The 23996-nt window shown below is 38.7% G+C and overlaps 1 protein-coding gene across 4 annotated transcripts in view; it reads left to right on the forward strand.

Annotated features, from left to right (window-relative positions):
- Positions 1–23996, forward strand: part of pip5k1bb (phosphatidylinositol-4-phosphate 5-kinase, type I, beta b) — a 46922-nt gene that overhangs the window by 15487 nt on the left and 7439 nt on the right. For all 4 annotated transcript variants that reach the window (XM_047382350.1, XM_047382349.1, XM_047382348.1 and 1 more), the window contains 9 exons: positions 1479–1609; positions 5713–5830; positions 10656–10808; positions 12228–12527; positions 20588–20784; positions 21164–21247; positions 21991–22039; positions 22167–22251; positions 23609–23767. In XM_047382350.1, the coding sequence (XP_047238306.1) occupies positions 1479–1609; positions 5713–5830; positions 10656–10808; positions 12228–12527; positions 20588–20784; positions 21164–21247; positions 21991–22039; positions 22167–22251; positions 23609–23767 (1276 nt within the window). The remainder of the gene's footprint in view (positions 1–1478; positions 1610–5712; positions 5831–10655; positions 10809–12227; positions 12528–20587; positions 20785–21163; positions 21248–21990; positions 22040–22166; positions 22252–23608; positions 23768–23996) is intronic.

Genomic DNA, 23996 nt, shown 5'->3' on the forward strand with positions numbered 1-23996 from the left:
ATTTGCACATTCTTGTTTTACTACTGAAAAATGTTATTAAATTCAGTTTATTCATAGGGCGCTGGTTCACAACAAAGGCTGTCTAAAGGCATTTTACAGAAAAATGTCCAATTCATATACACAGAACTATATGGCCACAACTGAATACAAATTAAAGATGATTTAATTTTGGTGTTTCCTTTAGTCTGTCACACAAAAAGAAACAGAAGAATAACACAGAAATATTAACACAACAAAATGGTTTTCATCTTGTTTTCCAAAAATAATAACATTGTCCCATCTGGGAACAGCTATGGTGGTAGTATCATGGTCTGGGCCGGTTTTGTGGAATCAGAGTTGAAAAAACACCTTGATGTGTTTGATAGAAAATTTCTTTCAGAATTTTACAAAAATATTACAGAAACAAATGTCAGGAAAAATAGATGTAGACAAATTTGTTGCCACCCCTTATAAATGTGTCTAAATGAGTTGAAGGAAAAATCCATTTATTCAATCAGGAAAGAAAATCCCATTTTAGGAAATTCTAAATAAATGGTGGCAGAATTATTGGTATCCCAGCTCTTAACACTTTGTAAAACCAGCATTCGAAAATAGGACATCACCTAGCCTTTCCCTCCATGATTTCTTTAGTTTGAAGCACAGAGAAAGAGGAAACTTTGACTATTCCAGTTTGCACAGTGCTCCCCATGCTTAACAGTGAGCATTTTGCACAAATTCATTCTTAGTTCCACTCCTAACCCACCTGAAGGTTTTGTTGCAGAAAGGCAACTATCATCTGATAAAAGTATTTAGTAGAATTTATAATGAGTATTATGGAGACTTGGTAACCCTAAGATGGCATCTTTTTTTGCAGTTTTCTAACTGTAAGCTTTGGAGACTTTTCTACCACCCTTACTTCATCCAGGCTTGTCACTCTCAGTTCCAGCTGCTTTTTTTAAAATATTGATTTTGTGCTCTGATTTTTTTAGATATTGAAAAACTATGGGCAAGTAGCTATTTTTCTGTAATAAGTTTTTGACTTATAAAAGATCAACACGCCTCTGCTTATTTTAACAACATGCTTTCTTGTCTTTTCTATTTTGAAGAGTGACTAAGAGATATGGGCCTCTGTGTCTCAATTTATACTGCAGGAAAATAGAAAACCATTGATTGCTTATACAAGGTTTGTAGACACTTAACCAAGAAAATTATTGATTGGAAATGCTTTAGTTACATTCATTTTAAACGAATAGATGGGGGCAACAATAATTGTAGCACCAGTGATCTTTTTGTTGATTTTAAAAACGCTTATTTTTTAAAAAGACTGATTTATTCTAAGGTTATTTGCACATCTTTACCAAGGGTGGCAGAAAATTCGGAGGGCGTTGCAAATACCCTAAGGGCGTCTGCCACAGCAGGGTTATGTTTCAGTCCTTCCTCTTTCAGTGTTCTACATCCAAATAAATGTGCTGTTTTTCTCGCTCTGTTTTCTCGTCAAGACCACGTCATCTGCCTTGAAGGGAGCCATTCAGCTCGGTATCGGCTACACAGTGGGAAACCTCACCTCCAAGCCTGACAGAGATGTTCTCATGCAGGACTTCTATGTGGTGGAAAGCGTCTTTCTCCCCAGGTTAGCAGCACGTGGATTAAAGCAGCGCACATACATGAGCATACTCAGTTTTTAAGTACACATCTTGTAATAGAGACCTTTCAGAAGCAGCCTCTAAGTTATTTGTGTAATGGGTGATTGCAGAATAACAGCCTGAGTTTCATAAAATCTCAAGGTTATTTGACAGCATGAGGTCATGAATCAGAAAGCTGCTTCATAAAAAACTGATTATATGTAGGTGGAAACATGGTGTGACAGTTGACCTATGTCTGCTGATTTGTTGTGCTGTTTTACCATTAAAAATATTTGTCTGGGTCAGTGCTACACACAATAAATAACTAATCTTGCCCATTGGGGAAACTGAAGCCAGAGCCTCTCCATCATCATTTGTCAGCATTCAGTTCTCCTTGTCTGAGTCATGATGCAGGGATGTTACTATTCCTGTGGATTAGAGGTGTGAAATCAGCTTACTGCATACTGCTTGTTGCTGCAGCGCTAAGCAGACGTCAGCATGTGGTCTCTCTGTCTTCTCAGGCTGTCTTCACAATTACATCATCAGCTTAAAGAACCATTTGATATGATCTAAAGCTCAACCAGGAATTCTTTGAAAGTGGGATCATCCCATCCATCATCACTCTCTCGGTTTGGACTCACAGTACTTCTGACGCAGTGACTTGTAACCTTTGTCACTTAACACAGGCCTGTCGGATAATCAGCAATGGTCTGTTTCCTATCAAATGATCCACTGATTAGAGTTTTGGTGATTGATCTCTGATTTTTGTAAAGATTTGTCCTGCTGATAACTGTCGGGTTTTACCTAATTGAGGTTTTTCCTTAAGGACTAAAAGAAAAAAGAACAGCAGCATTCCAAATATTTCTTCTCTATCCTTCCTCTCGTGTGTAGCCCTGTTTTATTTACATTGGAAGCTGAGGAGATGTCACACCATGTGTTTTAAAAAGCAGTCACTGTAAAACAAGATTTCACTAAGATTTTAAAACAGAGACACAAAATGATCAAAGAGTTTATATTTTAAACTGTCCTCACCATCTTATATTAGGGATTGACACTGTTAGTACAGTTAGCATTACTGAAATGTCAGTCTCTGTGTGTATTCTATGAGGGAATCTAAGTTCTTACCTTAACTCAGAGGTTCCCAAAAGGCCGGAAACAAATATCTAAATCTTGGAGGTTCCATAACAGATAGAGGTTGACTGCTGAAAAAGATAAAACAGAGCAGTTTTGCAGTTCTTCATTCAGCCTTCGTGTTATCTACTGAAGTATCACTTTCTCAAAGCCTGGACGAACCTTAGGTCCACATGTTGTAGCACATACATGTTACTTTAAAATAGCATCCTAAATCCTTCCTATGTGCTTGGCCACCTCTTCAATAAAGAACGGTTTGAATTCCGGCACATTGGAGGGCTTTTGAGTATGAATAGTATGTTTAAGGTCACACCACTGAATCTCAATCAGAATTAGCCATAGACTTTCACTAGGCCACTCCAAGATCTTTATTTTGTTTTGTAAATATTTCAGATGTAAACTATCTGGTGTGCTTTGGGCCATCGTCCTGTTGCATTACCCAAGTGCTCTTGAGCTTAAGGACACACACTGTTGGCTGGATATTGTGGTTAAGTGTTGTCAGAAAGGTTCTGTTTTAATGATCACCTGATTGCATGAATCAGGCAGTAGTCATTACGACTTTTTATTTTTACTGAGGCTATCTTTGTCAGAATAAACATTTTTTCATGATCTGAAAAGTTTTGGTGGGACTAGAAAACACAAACGAAATAAAACGGGACCACTTTACAATAAGGCTCCCCTTATAGATCGCTAATACGTAGTTTAAAGATGTGTTGTTAATTCATCTGTAAACACATTATAAATCATTAATAAGTGTTTATTATCCATTAATTATGAGGGGAGAAAGGGACAAAACAGATCGGTTTCTTGCCAAATAATGAGTCAAATCTGTTTACCTGTATGTTTCATGTAGAGTTATTATTTATCACTGATCTATAAGTGGAGCCTTATTGTAAAGTGGTACCAATAAATCTTTTAGTGGGTATATACTTTTTAAAGGGCTTCATTCCACACAGTCCTGTGCAATATAAATATGTGCAATATTGTAATGTTGATATACTTGCAATATATTATTCTGCCCTATATTTATGTCTTATTTTTAACTTGTTAAAGTATAATTTCTTTTCTTTTAGCTATCTGTTTAGAGCTGTGTTTACTTTTGATGACGGGTTTTTACTGTGTCAGCGAAAGAATTTTCTCTTTTATTCAACCTGGACTTTATATTTTAAATCTGTCTTAAAGCTAATCTGTGCTTAACGCTGTTGAAATGTCAAAGCTGCCTGAAAAATAAGTACCCCAGGGAGGAATCATAGTGTTCCTGGCAGACCATGCTTTCTTCATGCACATGAAAATTAAGAAACTTGCAAAGATCTATAATAGCCATGATAAAAATAGCTGTAATCAGCTCAAAGCGGGTCACTCTGTGTTGTTTGTGTGGTCAAGCACAGTCGTGTTTAACCATCAGGTTTCAGGAAGAGAACAAGAGTCCTGTCAGGACGTACCTAGCAGGTTTTGGCTTTGATATGCAACACCAGGATATGCAAACTTACTATGGCCTATGCAAACCTGTTCCTGGCACGCACATGTCTCCAATCTCTAAGCAAAAGCCAAACATTACTCTTGTTGATGCAACAGCGTCAGAGTCAGAAAAATAAAACCATTATTGGCATTTAACATCATATTCGAGTTGATTAAAAACCATAATTGTCTGAGGGGCCAGCTTTTCTTAGAAATATGAAGGCTGGGAAGGAAGAAAATTATACAAGACACAACAAACAAAGCAAACAGTAGACGGGGAGATCGAATCTTCTACATCTAGTACCTGACATAACCATTCCCTTTTTTTTTCTGCTTTCTTTAAGCAAATCCCCTTTGTGAAAACACACATCTTTATTTCACTTCTGAAAGATTATCCAGAGAGAAAGGTTAAAGGATGCGCTCTGAAGCTGTCTTTGCCTCTCTCACTGTCAACACTCCTTCTCTTCCTGTTTTTCTCTGGAGGTTTATCTGCTGCTCTTTGTCCTGTCAGTCTAGTTTTCACAATCACACACTGACTTTATTCTCTTTTCCTTTTTCACTTTGTCTTCATCTCAATGAAACTGCAGGCGGGTGGCTCTCAGATCAGATTGAATCAGACATTTCCATGTGCTGTTTGCATTTGCTTTGCACAACTTTCCGTGACAGGTGAACGCCGCTGCCATCTGCACTGAACAAAGCAGTCAAATTACTTTGCGGAGTTATGTTACAGGGCACAGCCTCAACTGTGACCCCAGCACGCAACAACACAATAGTCTTGTTACCCGGATCATTATTTAAGAACCCTGATTTAGAGTTGCCCTGGAACATTTAATCTTTATTAACCTACTTCCATATTTAGGATCTACAAAACCAGTTCCAGTGAGTTTACTTTGACTCACTCTCACTGTGCCGACATGCTCGTTCATGTGTTGTGGTTCTCCCCTAGAACGAAAGTAAGCCTGGGAACCAAACGGGGCCAGCCTTTGTCAAAGCCTGTATGAGAATGTCCCGTCATCCAGCCAAGCCTCAAAAAAAGTGGGTTATTGTGTTGTTTTAGGGTTTTTTGCAGGTCCTTTTTTTCTCTCTAAAGGAAAGGCTTATGTGCTGCCGATTATTGTTTAGATCCAGTAATCAGAGCCATCTTCAGCCTCCAGGCGAACAACTCGACACCAGCCTTTTTTGTCATGACAGCTCTGGTGAATCCAGGTTGTTGTGGATTACTGTACTGAACTCTGTTCATGCATTAAAGCAATGTTCCTCAAACTCTGGTCCTTAAAGCCCACTGCCCTTCATGTCTTAGATCTGTCTCTGCTCTTGCACACTTCATTTAAATGACTGCAATGACCCAAGTCCTCAGTGATCGTGTTAAGAAACACTGCATCCATGGATAGAAATACAATCAGTCGATATACTAGATGCCCAGCCATAATGATGAGATTGTCCTTTATTGAGATTTCATAGGGATAATGTGTCTTTTTGCTTCTTTATTACTCCATGGCTTGGTTTCTTTGTCACATCGCAGTGAGGGAAGCAACTTGACTCCTGCTCATCACTATCCAGATTTCCGCTTCAAGACGTATGCCCCACTGGCTTTCCGCTACTTCAGAGATCTGTTTGGCATCAAACCCGACGACTATCTGGTAAGACCCAAAATCTTCCTGAGACATGTGCCGAGGTATGACAGACCATTGCAAAGTAGTGGATAACTGAATGTTTTTACAAATGAAAATCAGAAAAGTTTGGTATATGGTAAAACTTTGTAAAACAATCTTTCACAGCAGTTACAGCTGCAGCTCTTTTAGGGTATGTCTCTACCAGCTTTGCAGGGAAACTCACAATGTTACCCATTCTTCATTTCAAAAAAGCTCAAGCTCAGTCAGACTGGATGGAGAGTGTCTCTTCAAGTCTTGCCACAGATTGTCAAATTAATTTAGGTCAGGACTTTGACTAGACCATTTAAACAAATAAATACACTTTGAACTAAACCGTTCCATTGTGGCTCAGGCTGTACATGTAGGGCTGTTGTCCTGCTGGACAGTGAACCTTGTCTCAAGTCTTTTGCAGCTTCTAACAGATTTTCCTTCAGAATTTCACGTAGCTCCACCCATTGTCCTGAAAGCGTCCCCACATCATAATGCTGCCACCTCCATGTTTCACAGCATTTAGGTGGCAATTGTATAACATCTGGAGATTTATTTAAGGAGTATCAGAGTAAAATGGGGCTAAATACAATTGCACACCACTTTTTTATTTATAAAAAAATCCTCCCACTGCACTATTTCTTGCTGGTCTGTCACATAAAATCCCAATAAAACACATGGAAGAATGTGGTTGTAAAATGAAAAATGTGAAGAAGTTCAAGGGTGCAAGATGCTGCATAACCCCAGTAAAACTAAATAAAACAGATGATCATTTTCATTGCTGAGCTTTATGAATCCGGACTTTGGTTCCTTACGTGAACTGGGAATATTTTACATGATGTAAATTCCTGCCATCATCCTGACAATTTAATTATCTAAGCTAAGCAATGTTTAGTCTCCTTTTAAAAACGCTACATTTAAGCACCCTTCAGCTTTGCTGGCTCTTAATTCACGTCTGATTTTGTCCATTTGTTTCTATGCAATCAGTTGTCAAACTATAGAGAAAGCGGTTGTTTGTCATTTCTCACATAGCAGATTCTGGTCTTTCAGCTTTTTGCCAGATCTACTGTAACAAGAGTTAATCATGTTTTATTGAGGTGTTAGTGTGTCATCCCACATGTGGCTGGGAAACCACTGCAGCTGATTGGGCATATCCACATTATGACAACTATAATCAGAAAAAATGCTAAATGAAACCAAATTATTATGTGGTTTCCCGGTTGAATCAAAAACATGTGTTCTGGTATTTTTGTTTTTTGCTTGTGTGCTACAGAGTGTGCCTTTTTTCAACTCTATCACTACATGCACAGTGGTTGATTGAATTCTGTGAACCTTCTTATTAAATTTTCTACATTTTTGCAATATTAAGAAATGTTTTTTTAAAAAGTGACCAAGAGAAGCTCATAGATATTGTCATTAAAATGAGATAAGAACAGCATTACCAGGTCATGTAATTGTGCTTCCTTGAAAGCTGCATATGTAATGTTTATGTGCATTGCTGATTACTAACAAATGGTGACTTCTATCAGTGCTGCACATTTCTGCTGCAGTTTGGATTATTTGGCCCCCCTTTTCTATGTAGTAAGATGTTACCTCTAAACATTCCCAACAGGAATGCCTCATCCTAAGTACTTTCACGACATTCTTCCTAGGATGTTTGTAGTGCCCAAGCAGACCTGTTTTTCTTGATTAAATACATTTATTGAAAAAACAAACAAGTTCAACCCTTACAGTCACTGGTTGGCAATCCTCAATCGTAATCCCAGATGGGATTATGATACCTGTTTTCTACAAACGTTTACTTCAGATGTATATCCTGACTTTTTCCTTCAAAGTATTTTAGGAATATTCTGAATTAATTGTTCAATTATAATGTAAAGCCCCGATGCCAAAACCAAACCATGATGCTGCCACCGATCTATTTTACAGAGTTTGCCGATCTCTCTTTCCACTTGAGATTAGGCATCTGGCATCTTGTATACAGTTACACACTTTACTCCTAACAGACTGACAACAAATGAGCAGGGTGGTATAGAAACCGCATCCTTTGCACATAGCCTGCCTGACTGAGTTGGGTACAACTTACTGGGCATCAGCTGATTCTATGAGCTCCCTAGAACCCTCTACCTGTTTCTACCAAATACATGTAAAAAATATATACTGTGTATATATATATATATATATATATATATATTTCTCAGATTGGTTCAAAAACAGATTGAAAGGTACAAGTTTAAACATGTTCTTCATCTTCTGTTTTTATAATCATGTTTACTTCCCTTTGAAACCTTTTCAAATATCTGACACCGTGTGAAATGAAATAAGAATCTGCAATCCTCTCCAGTTGTGGAGCTCCTCTTAATGCTTTGTTCTCAGAACCAAATTAGATTTTGTGTGATGTTATGACTTTATCCTGTTATGACGCCGTTTGCCTATTTCCCATCTGCCTCCAGGTCCTTTCATAAAACCAGCCAGCTGCATTCTTGTTTTTGGAACGCTGACATTATTTCTGCACCAGCGACTGAAGACAAAGAATTGTAACTTCAAGGCGGAATAGCGAGGATTTCATTAGGCGCGGTGAAGTAGAGAGGTTGCTACAGTTGTGTCTTCAGGTGGTGATGGGTTTCATTTAGGCGGAGGCCACGCCGCAGAGACTAATTAAAACAGAGACTATGCACACATATAAATGCGATAAACTTTCAGACGTGTTTGTGCCAGTTATTCAATGTGACTGCAGACGGTCGTCTCTGGAGAGAGGGAGCAGATGCCTCCAGTGTTTCTCATCTCCTCCGAACATGTTGCTCTCATAACGCACCGATTAACATCCAACAACTCTCCACAGTCTGCTGCTCTCACAGGCTGCCGTTCACTTTTTGATGGCACTTCTGGATCATTGTTTACCATTTAAGTTTAGATTGTTTTTCATGTGTTTCATTACCCCCTCTCCAATCTGTCTCACAATCTATAAGTCTTAAGGATGAATTATTGACTGAACTTTATCACTTAAAAAGAGGCATGAGGAGATTTCTGTATATTTTTTAGGCTTTAGGATCTATTTAGAATCTACCCTAAAATTAACAATATCTTTAAGACAAACAAAGTTAAAGCTCATTCGAAAAGTCAACAACAGCCAGTAGTCATGAAATAAAAAAGTTACATCTACTTTTAATCAAACTATGCAGGAATATCAGCTTACCAAAAGCGAAAGAAATCCAAATCAAACAGACATATAAAAAGCCCAAGACTACTCCAGATTAAATAAATATCTAAACTAGTTACAGATCTTAGAGGTTGTCTTTCTTTCTGGAGCCTGGACAAAGGGGGTTTTACAGCCTAATGTTTATTCTGATTTCTACTTTAATCAGCGAGTGGAAAGTAAAAAGGCAGGCTGACGTCAAGGTCCAAAACCACCTGAACTGGTCAGCAGAACCACAGCTAAATCAAGAACTGATTGCTAGATATCACCCAATTTTGGACTACTCATAGAACTGCCAGGACTTCTCATGTCAGCTTGACTGATGGGGATATCCTGGCAGAAAGAGTGCTTCCTTCAGCCAGAAGGCCAAGTTCAGTGTGGTTCTAGCTCATGCCACTGGGTGTCTTGCTAGTTCCTCACCTTAGATTTGGAATCAGGTAGGATATGAAAGAAAACGCTCTTCAAGGAAGTTACTAATTGATGCTGAACACACATCCAAGCATCATGTCTGCACTGCTCATTACGTGGCCAACAGCAACCCCACTGTGAAGCAGGGTGGTGGCAGCATCATGATGTGAGGATGTCCAGGTGCTGGACGACTAGTCTGCATAGCTGGTAAAATGACAGCAGCCAAATATAAAGAGATCATTTAGGAGTGGTCTGGACCTCAAACAGTGATTCATCTACCAACACAATGATGGTAGGAAATACTTCAAACAGTTATGCCAAGCTTATAGAAACACACCCACTTAGACTTGAGGCTGTGATTGCTAATATTAATGTACATGTGATTTAGTTGTTTAATTATTTGAAATAAAATAGTTTCTCTTTATCATTATGGTGTATTTTGTGTGCAATTGTTAGGGAAAGAAATATTTTATTCATTTGTCAATAAGGCTATATTGTAAAATGTGGAAAAAGTTAATATCTAGTAGTACTTTCCAGATGCACCGTTAGACTAACTGGATTATTTCAAAGCAGGCATTCAGACAAAGGTTTTTGGACTATAATAACTTAGCAAGATGTGGAGATTCTGGGACACCACCTGCGTGGAGTTGGAGGTTATTTTGACTCCACCTATGCTCCAACAAGGACATCTTAAACAGACGTGGAGAAAAGGTGTTTTGTAGATGAAAGATCAAATCCGAGGTGTTATATGCACAACATATTGTACAAAAACAATTAATTGTACAATTTATAAAGAAGATTTCCATTTTTTTCAGTAAATGCTTTCAAGCCGGACTTTACTGCCTGTTATCATTGCTAGACGTCAGAAAAAATGAGTTCTGAAAATAATTCGTAGCATTTTTTCCATTACTTTGTCTTTATGTAGTGCAGGATGCCACTGAGAGAAAAAAAACTAAAACAAACACTTCTTTGTTTCAGCACAGTATCAAAGAAATCGTAAGCTTTGTAAATGATTTATTACCGTTTATATCTTGTAGTTTTAAACAAACGAGATGTTTGGCGACGCCATGTTTTTTCTATCGAAACTTCTACAGTGCTTCCATTTTTTTTCTGTGTTTAGTCTTCTTGTTTAAAGTTGCTCTGGTTTGATTACACTGTAGATGAAGCTGTTTCTGATCCATGTTAGGTTAATTTGGTCTGTTTATGTTTTTCCATCCTCAGTACTCACTCGTAAATGAGCCTCTGATTGAGCTGGCCAACCCAGGCGCCAGCGGCTCGCTCTTCTACCTGACCAGCGATGATGAGTTCATCATTAAAACGGTCCAGCACAAAGAGGCCAAGTTCCTGCAGAGGCTGCTACCTGGATACTACATGGTGAGGAACACAATGCCTTTCTCTGTCTTACGCTGGCATATGATCTCCTAATTACCAAAATAAACAGCCAAAAAAAAAAAAAAAACAACAACTATTAGAAAGTGTTTGTAAAGGTTTAATTTTATTCCAGGTAAAGTCAAACAAAACAAACAAGATGTAGATTCTGGTAAAAGAAAACATGGAGGATAATTAACATGGACAAAAACACCAGTTTTTTCCTTGGTAACAGCATCTTGTGTATATTTTGAGATTGGCTTAAGTGAATTAATTTAATAATTCCCTAGGGATTAACTGCATCTTCTTGTGTTTAAATCATTGTGGTGAAATATCTCATATACAATGAAATTAAATAAAGTGTAGAAGGAGAAGAAGGATTAGGACCTTTAGGGATTACTGGGAATGGATTGAGTTGTTAGTGAGTTTTGCAGCCTGGCAGCGGGTGAACTGTGTTTAAAGCCTGGATGGATGGAAACTCTCACTCAACAGTTCAATATCTGGGATGCAGACATATGCTTTCCCAGTAACGTATCCATCGATCTCATCCTTGTGTTACTGTCTACGGTAACAAAGTCCCTTTTTACTCTTGAAGCTCTGACTGTGTTTTCTTTCTGAAAAACTGAATCAGATTTATTTATATTTTAATCTGCATTTATTTTTACTATTTCCTTCAGTGCTCCATGGTTGTCAGGTTCATTTGCCTGTGATCACACATTCCTCTTAGTAATCAAGCGAATTATTGGTTTAAACCGTTGCTGCTGTTCTCTCACTTTTGCTTTCCCATAAAGGTCAAGTATTATCAGGTTTTTTTTAAATCATGTTTTAGCTTTTAGGTGTATTTTACTATTTCTTCCTTTTTACATAATGCTTAAATTTTACTTTTATTTTTTATGTATTTCTTGTGCTTACTAAAATTTTTATTTTGTATTTTTTCCCTTTTTTCCTGTTAGACATTTTTATTACATTGTGTATTACATTATGCTGTGTACTGTGTAAATATGCAACAACCACCTCAGAAAACTTGGCTGAATGTTTCCATAATAAAATTGTGATTTTTCACCACAAAAATCCAATAGCCAAGCAAGCACTGAACAGTTGCATAGTTAGAGGTCTTCAAACCACGTCTTGGTATATCTATGAAGAAAGTTTTCTTCTGAAATAAAACTAAACAACAAAGAGCAGAATGGAGCTGTTTCGAAAAAAATGGCATGACTCAAAATCAAAGAAAACTTTATGCTATGAAAAATAAAGTGAAAGGAGTTGTATGACTATAGGTAAGATTTCTAATACAGTACAGTCTCCATAGATCAGCTCCCAAATTCCTTCTTTTTGTCTACTTAATGTATTAATAAAAGTCTGCAAAGTCTAGAAAATGCTGCATAGTACATCCAAATGTGAATACAAGCGCTTTTAAATCCACAGAACCTGAACCAGAATCCCCGCACGTTGCTGCCCAAGTTTTACGGCTTGTACTGCATTCAGACCGGGGGTTTCAACATCCGACTGGTTGTGATGAACAACGTGCTTCCCCGCTCTGTCAAGATGCACTACAAATATGACCTGAAGGGATCCACCTACAAGAGGCGAGCGTCCAGGAAAGAGAGGGAGAAAGGCCGTCCAACGTACAAGGATCTGGACTTTCAGGACATGCATGAGGAGGGGCTTTACTTTGATACCGAGACATACAACAATTTGATGAAGACCCTGCAGAGAGACTGTCGGGTAGGTGGTGGTTTCTCATTGTGTTGTAGAAGGGTGCTTAGTCGACTTGCTTTGAAATAGTAGAGCTAGTTTTCACTGGATATCAATTCCTGCATAATTGTTTTTGTTGGAACACCAGATCTTTCTCCCAGCAATAACAAAGAGATGCATCAATCAGAGAAATCAAATCTCTGGTTTTAAAAACTTACCTGTACCAGGTTTAACCAATTCTGACTTGGAACTATTGTTAACAGCATATTTTCTTTCTATGTCCTGAGAGAACACCTGTAATAAGGAAAACATAACATTGCGATATAATTGTTGAATATTGCGATCAATTCCATGATCTCCAGATGCATCAAATATGATGACCTCATATTTCCCCTTTACTCTCTTTTCCATAATCATAATGTCTCCACCACTCTCCCTGAGCTTTTTGATCTTGGTCACTAAGATCTTGTAAGAGTTGTCGGCTAACAGCTTATTGCATCCTGGCAGTCCATTGAGATTGTGATGTCGCAGACAGTGATATTGTGATGATTGCAATTTTAGACGCATTGTGCGGCTCTACCTGTAATGCATTTAGTCTTCCTGCAGCCTGCTGAAGTCGGCTTTGGGTCAGTTCACCTCCAGTTCACAAAATGTCCCTAAGACGTGTAGGAATTTACACCATGTGGCAGACAGTACCTTTACGTAGGGGATAAGCTCATGTATGTAATGACTATAACTGCACATATCAAAAGCTAGTAGCAATAGCATTTTCTTTTAAGTAACTTCTTGCATCTTTTGTTCTATGACTATATTTTTAAATGTCTTGGCAACACTAAAAATAGTTAACTTTGAGCTTTCTGCCTCAGTAACAACGTTTACCCTGAAGAATGTCGTTCTGGTAGCCTAGGTATGTCCGGATAAACATTGGATTTGTAAGTTCCAACTGGACAGTCACCTGTTAGATCCAAGCAGAAAATTGTCTGAGTCCAGTCACCAGACAATTGTCTTCATTTATGAAGAGTTCTTGCAATTACGTGTTTATAGAAAACAAAACAATGACATCAACTGATACATAATTTAAACATAAAAGGCTCAATTTAGGGATAGTTTTCTGAAATAAACATTAATTTTCTTCTCTAGTTGGATACATTTCTTGCCGTGTTTCATCAAAAACATCAAACAGAATCAGAACAAGAACCAATTAGCTTGGAGACTTTTCCAAGTATTAAGTGCTTTTATTCTGCTGCAGATGTTTCTCATTTTCAATAAACTTCCTAATTAGGTCATTAGCCTCGGAAGGTAATACCCTCAGTTACCTTTAGTTTTATTCAACTTCAGAAGGGGATTGTCTGTTTGACCACAGGTGTTCGATAATAGCAAAATAAAGATGTTTTGTTTTTTGTGCAATGATGTTCCTACACTGAAGTAAACAGCCACTTGAGACAGCTTCTTTCGAGATGAAAGTACAACTTACAGGAGGTTATTTAAGTTGCTTTAACTCCTGTCCTTTGTCAGACTGTTTGAACAGCTACAAGGTGTAATATCCTGGTCAGTGTAAATATAGTAATACAGTGTGTTACTGTAAATGTAGATGAGGCCAGAGTCCAGGAAAGAGACTTCCTGGCAGAGATTTTGCAGAGCTGGACTACCTGCCTGGCCTGACAGTCCTGCCTGGGAAAACCTAAAAATTTAATGATTTTCATTACACCACACTCAATGGCTACCACATGGACAAGAATTAGAGCAAATGAGCTTTGGGTATATTTAGTTTGGCCTGGTACATAGCTCCAATCTCTGGTTTTATTTTGAAACAGAACATTTAGTTACTACGGTTTTTTTCTTCTTCTAAAATTTTACTTCAGTTTTGTCATTGGAGACTGTTTCCTGGAAATGTATGAACAACTGTTGCTTTCCCACCTCCTAAGTCCATCAGTGGATCCTTTTACAAGCTTTCACGAGTCACAGGATATCAAACTGGAGTGACATTTCAACCTTTATGCCAATTCCTAACATATATGCATATGCAGACTTTCCTATTTTTGTTTCTGAATGTTTTTTTAGCTGCACGGTGGCGCACTTGGTAGCACTGTTGGCTTGCAGCACAAAGGTCCTGGGTTTGACTCCCAGCCGCAGGTCTTCCGGCATTGAGTTTGTATGTTCTCCCTGTGCATGCGTGGGCTCTCTCCGGGTACTCCTCCCAGAGTCCAAAAACATGACTATTAGGTTCATTGGTTTCTCTAATTTGCCCTTAGGTGTGAATGGTTGTTTGTCCAGTGTGTCTTTGTGTTGCCCTTCGATGGACTGGCAACCTGTCCAGGGTGTATCTCGACAGTAGACTGCTGGAGATAGACCCCAGAACCCCCGCGACCCTGTGTAGAAGAAGTGGGTGTAGAAAATGGATAGAAGAATTTTTTCTTAAGCAGACTATCGCCAGAATGGCATCCTCTACTTCTGCAAAGTCATCACTTCTTGAATGTTTAGCATTGCAGCACAAAGAAGCAGAGAAGCTATTTCCCAAAGTTTAACAAACTACTTAGACTATGTTTCTGGCAAACAATGTTACTAAAACAGTATTAAGACTTTGTAACTCTATTTTAATGAGATGGTGTGCTAAACTTTTACCTAACAACAACACGTGTCACTCATTAGCAACGGCTTCTTCAAGGTTAAGAAGCTAGGTTGTTAGCATGCTAGCGAGCTTGACTTAAGATAAGATGCTGTGATTAGCACTGTCACTAAACTAGTTAAAGCCAGATACAACCTTTGTAAATCTAGTTTAAGCAAGGTGGCAAGTGTAGTTTTTTTTCCCCTCAAAACAACAACTAAGATGTTTTGTTCATTGGCAATGAGTAGTTTGGCATTAGCATTAATTCTTGCTCTAACAACAAGACTTTCCTCATCACAAGTCTATTATTCTTTAAAACGTTTACAAAACTAATATGTTGGTTCATATTGCAACCCATATTTATCAGCCTTCCCATTCTCTGCTGGACACAATGAATGAAAATAACAGTTGATTAAATCAGCATTTACAATAAAACTAAAATGTTGATAATTTTAGGAGGTAATATTTCTCCAAAATTCATTTTTAGTATATAAACATGTTGCTTGTTTTTAGCAGCAACTGTTGGAGCCTCAGCTCTGGGTAGTGTGTTATTGTCAGGGCTTCCTGTGCTAGCCTCCTAAACGGGAAGCAAAGTGCCCTCTAAGCAGAATCTCAGTCCATTTCCATGAGTAAGCAGCTAACCCCGTAACCCCGGGAGGGGACCTAAACACAGAGGAAGGGCTGTCAGAAGCTAAGCAACAGGGGGGTGAAGGGCGTGGAGGGAATCCGAGGAGTTTTTTTTGTAAGGGCACAGGATCAGGATCAATTCCATCTCTACTTCCAGAGCTTAGATATTCGATTGTGTAATATATGAGGTCAGAATTGAGCTGGAGCCAGAGTGATAAGAAGAAGAGAACAGATTCACATTTTTGTTAGATGGGACACTTGTAGGAACATTCAGGCTGTGCTGTCTTCCTTTTAAATCTCCCATCACTCTGCAGCTCCCCTGATATTCCACAAATGCCAAAACAGCATTAGGCATTAATAATTAATGATGAACTCACAGAGAGATTGAAACAACGGAGGCTAATGGCAAGGTGTGTGTGTTAGTACCACTGATATGATGGGAATTGTAACTAGTTCATTACAGTGAGACAAACACATTGCTGTCTGTGATCATACCAAGCTGTTCAGAGGACTTTACTCACAGAATCCCTGACACTGATCTGATAACAGAAGTCTTTTCATTTCAGACAAATAGAAAAGTAAATAGCTGGGTTCTGCCTGATGCATTCTGCTAATGGTCACAGTGATACAGGATATCATTTTGGTAGCTCGTTATAAGCAGTAGGCATTCTGGTGATGGTTTCAAGACTGTTAAAATCTCCATCATAATGTTTGAACAGTCTAAAGTATTTTAATGAGATATTAGAGAACCTGTTGGGGTGACAAGAGCTTTTTCCCAGCTCTATGGACCATAGAGCAATTCAGCTGTTTGTAAATCTTTCTGAATGCAAAACAAGTAATGGTGTGGAAACTAAAAGATCTCCAGATGACAATATTGATACTGTAATGATCATTGTTTCAAATTATTATAGCTGCAACCGTAATAGTTGATGCATTTCTGTTTTAAAAAAATGAATTGGATCATGTTATACTTTTTTAATAATAAAGACTCTTGTTAGTTTGTTTCTATAATGACCTTTCAGTTAAAGTATTCAGAATCTTACAGTTTTAGGCAGACCATATGTTTTGTTAATGCAAATTCAGGCAGGGGTAAAATAAGTTGTTTGAACACATAAAACATGTACAAACCAGAGTTATTGCATTCCTCTAATACTAAAACCCTCTACATCACAAAGTGATCTAGAAATGGCATAAGAAACAGGATACAGCCTGATACGGTCCTTCGCTGTTCCAGGAGTTTTGGGGAATGCCTCATCAGGTCGAGACCTGAGGCTGTTTCAAAATAGCAATCTCTGTCTTTGATGTACCCGCTATGTTTGTGGCTGACGGGAAGACACATTAGAAATGCAGCAATCCGTAAAACGGGGCTGATTTTTTTATCTTTACTTAAAGCTACCGATGCCAGTTTTGGCTTGTTCCAATTTCTCTTTAAAAATGTCACAGTATATGAGAAATTAGAAGAAATAATTAAAATATTTTTAATAACCATCCTGCTGTGAGTGATCATTGATTATTTATATTAGGAGCAGACATGATGTCACACTGTGTGAGAGGGAGCTTTCACAGTGAAAGTTTTTACTATAAAGTAAAGAGAAAATGTTTAGCATTCACATCTTAGCATCTGATCTGTGATTAGCATAGTTAGCATTAAGAAAATAGCATCCTCTCTGTATTCTGTAGACCAGGGGTGTCAAACTCCAGTCCTCAAGGGCTGCAATTGTGCTACTTTTAGATGTGTTTGTGCTTTAATTCACCTGAATCTAACCATAAGGTCATTAGTAGAAGTCTGTAAAACTTGACTGTATGCTGAGGAGGTGATTTAGCCATTGGATAAGGTGTGTTTGGCCATGGATATATCTTAAAGTTGCAGGACACCAGCCCTGGAGGAATGGCATTTGATACCCCTGCTCAAGCTAAACCGTAACTCTTGAGATTTTCAAAAAAGCTGCCAAAAAGGCCAAATCCAGCATGTTTCGTGACAGATGGAGGTTTAAAATTCAAGAGTATAACACAAAGCAACTTCCCTGTAAAATATTACACTTTCCTGTTATCCACTGAAAGTCTTGCTCTCTCTGTCAGATTAAACAAGCATCAAACAGTATGAACACGTCATAGAAAATAGTTTTTCCTTTAAAAAGCTTCTCATTTCTGTGCTTCCTCTGACTTAATTTTAAACACCTTACTGTTACCACGATATCTAGCTTTGAGTGTTCTTCCCTCAGTAACAGAGTCCACACAGAACAGTGTTGTTGTTTTTGCAAATTAGAAGGGTTTATTATGGTGGATTCGTTGATCACAAACAAAAGTATTTTTTGAGCAGCAGGGAACAAGTATATGCCCTTCAAGCTAACAATCATCTGATTCCCATCACCAGCGGATTCTTCTGCATGTCCCTAGAAAAAAGAAACAGGTTTAAATTGCCCACAAATCCAGAACCTAAAGGCTGTGTATGGGTCTGTAAACAACTGCTTTGTAAAATTCCCCCTCAGTGTCCTCTCAGAATCAGAGCTTTTTTTTTGTCCTCAAGCATAAGCAGAACTGGCTGTTTGTTGTATATTTGGAGCAGGCAGATTCAGACATGAGAAAGCTTTTAGTGTATTAATGTCACTCCAAAATGAGACACGAGAGGCGGCGCTCTTGTCTACCATTACTAGTGTAGAGATTGATTAGTAGAGTGTTGGGAGGTTATGGGAGATGCATTAGGGATTTGGGCAGAGAATCCAGTGACAGAGTTTAGCTGGTGTATAATTATCATTCTCCTTTCACTGTAAGAAAAGTGAACTTCACTTAAAATGAAAGCAGATAACATATCATCCAAGGGGACACGCCCAGATCACTGTAAGGTCGGTCACTTCTTTTCTGAATTCAGACAAATAGCTGTTGTCAGGCGTAAATGTTTGCTGGCGAAAGCTGAGGCCTGGACATGCGGTAATGGCTTTCTGTAGGCAGCTCTGTTCAACATGGCTGCTGTTTGAATAGGCTGTGGGAGTTCCAGTGAGGGATGCAAATTGTTGATTTGGAAAAAGGCAAAGCGCAGACTGAAGACTCTGTGTTTTGTTTGAGTCAGTCAGTCAGTCGGTCAGTCAGTCATTATGTCTGTCTTGTCTTTCACTGTTAATCTGAGTTGGGAAAAAAGACTCGCCCTTTTCCCAGTTTTCTTTAGGCTTCTTTTCACAGTCTGTGCAGCAAAGTTTATTTATGGATTTTGAGCCAAAAACAGGCAAATGTTTATTCTGTTGACATTCAATGTCCTTCACACTTTCTGAGCTGTTACAGAAACAGAGCTCAGTCTGAAGGAGGTGGCCATCTGTTTTTCAGAGCCAGTTGCTGCAGTTTGAGTCATCGGTTTGTGCAGCTCTTATTAGTGGCATAGAGGCTTATTCTATACCTTAGTTACACCTACAACTGTATTTGCATTGATTTCTCATTGGTTTCTATATACTTCCTGCCTTCTGTGACTTTCTCACGGCCATTTAAAAAGAAAAATCTTTAAGCTGAGTCCCAGGTTAAACCACAGTGCTGACATGCACAAGGAGATGGCCTATACAGTTCAGTTTAAGGGTATTTATACTTTGAACCTCTCCACATTTTGTCATGTTACACCCACAAACCTTCATGTATTTCATTGGGATTTAATGTAATAGACCACTGCATAAATGTGAAGGGAGAATTTTAATCCCCCTATCTTCTGATAAATATCTAAATAAAATCTAATGCCAACATTTGCCTTCAGAAGTTACCTAATCGGTAAATAAAGACACCTGTCTGTGATTTTGTTTTAGTCTAATTACATAAAATATAAATTCAGTGAGGGCCTCAGAGGTTTGTTGGTGAACACTGGTGAACAAACAGCAAGAAACACAGCATGAAGAACAAGAAACACAGCACAGGGTCAGGGAGAAAGTTGTCCAAAGCAGAGGTAGGTTATTGAACAATATCCCAAACTTTGAACATCTCACAGAACACCGTTCAATACATCATCAGAAAGTGGAAAGAGTATTGTACAACGGTAAATCTGTAAAGACATGGCCGTCTACCTAAACTGACAAGCAAGGAGAGCGATAATTAGACGTTTTCTAAATCTGCCTGAGATTGAGCTATTTTGCAAAGAAGAATGGGCAAAAATTTCAGTGTGTCAATCTGTAAATGTAGTAGAGACACCTTTATTTAATTTCCCTTAGGGATTAATAACACAAGTATTTAAAATTTTAAAAACTTGCAGCTGTAGTTGCAATAAAATGTGACTCTTTACAGTATTTATTCAAGGTGGGCTAAACACATACATATCATAATTTTCAGCTTTTAATTAGTAAACATATTTGAAAACTGTACCCTTTTCTTTTTAAGTCACAGTTGGGCAGTCACATACAATCACAACAAGATACATTAAAGTTTGTGGTTGTAATGTTACAAAACATTACATACATACATTTGCATGAAGCAAACATTTAGTAAGTTCTAGTACTACAAGCGGTTTGGAGTGAGGTGCTCAGGTCTGGGTCATAAAACAGACCAGGTAAGATGGTTAAGACCCTGATCCTATTCCCGTCTGTCTCTGCTCTTGTCTTGCCCAATAAGTCTGCATTTTTAGAGTACATGAAGTCACAGGGTCTCTGGGAAACTGGACAAAAGGCTCAGACAGGTCAATGTGTAATGCTTGGCTCACTGTGGAGAAACACCTTGTTTGCTTATTTCAGAACTGGCTCAAACAAACATTTCCTTCTGCTGACCTTTTTCTTGGGAAAGAAGTGGGCAAAACATTTTTTTAGTGGGAGTAAAAACTTTTAATGATGTCTCTGGGTGAAGGTTAGGAGTCATCTCAGTATATAAAATGTTATTTTTTAATATGTTACAACAGGTTCTGGAAAGTTTTAAGATCATGGACTATAGTCTGTTGCTGGGTGTGCACGTCCTGGACCACAGGGAGGTGGGGGACCCAGGCCAGACGGGGGGAGACAACAGGAGAAACATAGGTCAGAGGGTGCTTTACTCCACGGCCATGGAGTCCATCCAAGGAGACGGCAAGGCTGCCGAAGCGGTCACCACTGACGACACGTGAGTTTGTTCAGCTGGGGGGAAACACACGCTCACAGATGCTACATTTTGAACACACATCTAGGCCCTGTCTCCATCTGTGTCTTGATCTCCACTGTTTTCATCCCACAGACACTGTTAAACAACCATGCTCATACCGCGCCCATGGCACCGCATCGGCACACAGTTGGCCCCTCACATAACCATAGCTACACAAAAATACAAACACTGCCTCTGTTCTGCATATTTACAGCAACACACATGAATGTAAATAGTGTAAGGGCCTCTTTTACAAACACTTGTAAAAGGGAGGCAGCAGACTGGGTTTATTTGAGCAAGGCTTCAAGCCTCGCAGAGTAACAGTAGCCGTTCTCTCACCGCTTTTTTTCCTCTGCTTCAGGATGGGCGGCATCCCAGCCAAAACATACAAAGACGAAAAACTGCTCATCTTCCTGGGTATTATAGATATTCTGCAGTCATACAGGTACCAATCCGAATGAAATCAACTTATATTGCTGTTTTATTTCCTGTAATTAAGCTTTTTTCACATTTTTTATGGGCTGCAGTGTTTACTCTCTCAAAAATAAGACATGTCATCCATATACAATAATGACTCACCGTTTATAGATGCCAAAGATGCTATGTTGAGTTATCATCCTGCCCTGATGGGAAGAGCTACAAAACACTTTACCATAAAACCTTCATTCATCAGGATTTAAGAGCCCTCAGATGTTCATCAGTCTTCTCTGTTTCCATATTGATTTTTTTTTTTGTCCTGGAAGCCATTAAGTGCTGGTAATAAAAGAGGAAGCCTTATGGATCAACAGCTTTTTGAAGTAAATAGAAATATAAAAAATAGATAAATCTTCATCAGCCTCTCTGGTTGATGGCCACAGAGGGGGTGACGAAAGATAAATATGTCCAGTTTTGCTCACATGTAGTATTTGCCCCCTCAAAGATTTTGTCAGTTTTTGTTTACATTTTTCTTCTCATTTGAAATCATTAACATCCCAAGCTGGAGTGTTTACTGAGTTCGCATTATTTATAGATGATATTAGAACTACTGTGTTAGATGGCTGACAGCTTTGTTTTTTGACTAAAATTAATCCCATACTCTTTTGTTTTTAGCTTCATCCAGAAGAAAAAGGCATACCAGTTTACCAAAATGAGAGTTAGTAATGAATGAACAGTTGTGACAATGCCTCTTCTTGTGTCGTCTCCCTTCAGATTCATTAAAAAGTTGGAACATTCATGGAAAGCGCTGGTGTACGATGGTGTAAGTTGACACCCTGCAAGAATCTGAAACCATAGCTGCTTTTATGAATGAACTCTCTATTTGGCTGGATCCTGTTGACCCTAAAGACAGACGCTTTTTCTCCTGCCTTCCCCCTCCCCCTCTTTAGGACTCTGTTTCCGTCCACCGGCCCGGGTTTTACGCCAGCCGCTTCCTCAAGTTCATGAGCACACGGGTCTTCAGGAAGAATCAGCGTAAGTCTGCAAGTTGACATGTTGATGCAAACAGAATGGGTGAAAGGAGTGGGGACTGGGAAGCAGGAAATCCTGACCCAATAAAGACCCGGAATATGGGAGCAGAAATTGTGTATTCTAGGGCATGCGTTTGCTGATGATACATAGATCTGTATTTGAATAAGGCAATTACGAGATAGAGAACACCGACTTGTGATAGCAGTGTCTTTAGCTCTAATATTGGTTCACAAGATGAAGATTTCTATGGCGATTTAACAATTGAGGAGGAGGAACTCAGAAGAAATGATGTCAGAAAACCATAGCTTTAAGACCAAACAGACCTCCACCCTACCCAGGGATTTAAAAGGTCTCGGTGGCGAGCCAAGTCTGCACTTAATTCAACCTAGGGATGGATAATAACCAGCTTGTGATAAAATTGTAATTAATAAGGCTAAAATACTCGCAGCATTCAGATACATGTTATAATTTCTGCTCCAGTTCTGACCACCGTTATTACTCTGATGAGCATAGGATCAGCACTTATTTTTCTCCCAGCAACTGTCACCAGAATGCTTTAAATTAGCAAGCTGCATTGTGGTTGTGCAAAACACAGTGGCAATGAATGGAAGAAGCCAAAAGTCTAATTTTTCTGTTCGTAATTAGTCTGTGCATTAGTCCAAGCAATATATTCCACTTAATGAGGTCTTTTTTTGTCAAAAAACCAAACTATTTTGGCTTATAGCAATAGGCAGTCATGTTCTGTGGTTCCAGAAAACACATCATTATCCATATATGGTAATGGAGAGGAGTGGCTCTAAATCTTTTTTCTGTGTCAGGAATGGTCGTTTTATAATTACTTATTTACTTAGGAAAACGATGGAAAGGCCAATTGTGATTTATTAATGTTTTTATATTTCAGACCTTTAGATTTTCTGGATTTTAAAATATGATGTTTGACCTTTGAATGACAACGACATAAAGGTCTAGAGCTGCTGCATGAATCTGTTCATTTTGTCAGCATGGTGGTAGGTAAAACTGAGTAGCTGGACCACTGATTTAAGGATTTAGCAGTGCTTTTAACTTTATCACCAAGACCTACCAGAGGGAAAAGACCGGAACGGATTTTATTGCACGTCCTGCATTAGGAAATCAGAATTTGTGTGGTTTTGAGAACACTTTTATATCCTTTTAACAGTTTAAAATTTGCTAATTTTTGGAATATAAGACTTTAAGTGCATATGAGTCTTCCGTAAACCATTTCTCTTTATCTCCTCCACTCATCTCCCCCCTTCTGCTTCTGCCTCCTGTGAATTTCTTATTTTCTGTCATTTTTTGCCTGACTTTTATGTGCTTTTTTTGGGCAATTTTTGCTTTGCAGCAATTCGATTCTCCCCCTCAAAAAGGACTCGCACCAGCATCCCTGCTCTGAAGTCGTCCTCCCAGGAGATCCTTTCATCGCAGGCAGATGAGAGGCACGAGGAGGAGAGGAGGGACAGGCTTGGAGGGGCATGGAGCCTGGCCAGTCTGGATGGACAAGGTACACCAACATGTGATAGTTTACCTTTAATCACCCCCCCCCCCCCCCCAAAAAAAAAAAAAAAAAAAACAATCTGGCAACATTCAGGCATATTAATAGAAGTCCCTTATTATTAATGGAATTTGCTTTACTTGTTATCCTCTAAACCATCTTCCAGTTTATCACTGTGACCTTTGGTGATGTTCTCCTTGTTTTTCTTGTAACTGGAGCATTTTAGAAATAATTGAGG

Source organism: Girardinichthys multiradiatus, chromosome 12 (assembly GCF_021462225.1).
Source record: "Girardinichthys multiradiatus isolate DD_20200921_A chromosome 12, DD_fGirMul_XY1, whole genome shotgun sequence".
Lineage (NCBI taxonomy): Eukaryota > Metazoa > Chordata > Actinopteri > Cyprinodontiformes > Goodeidae > Girardinichthys > Girardinichthys multiradiatus.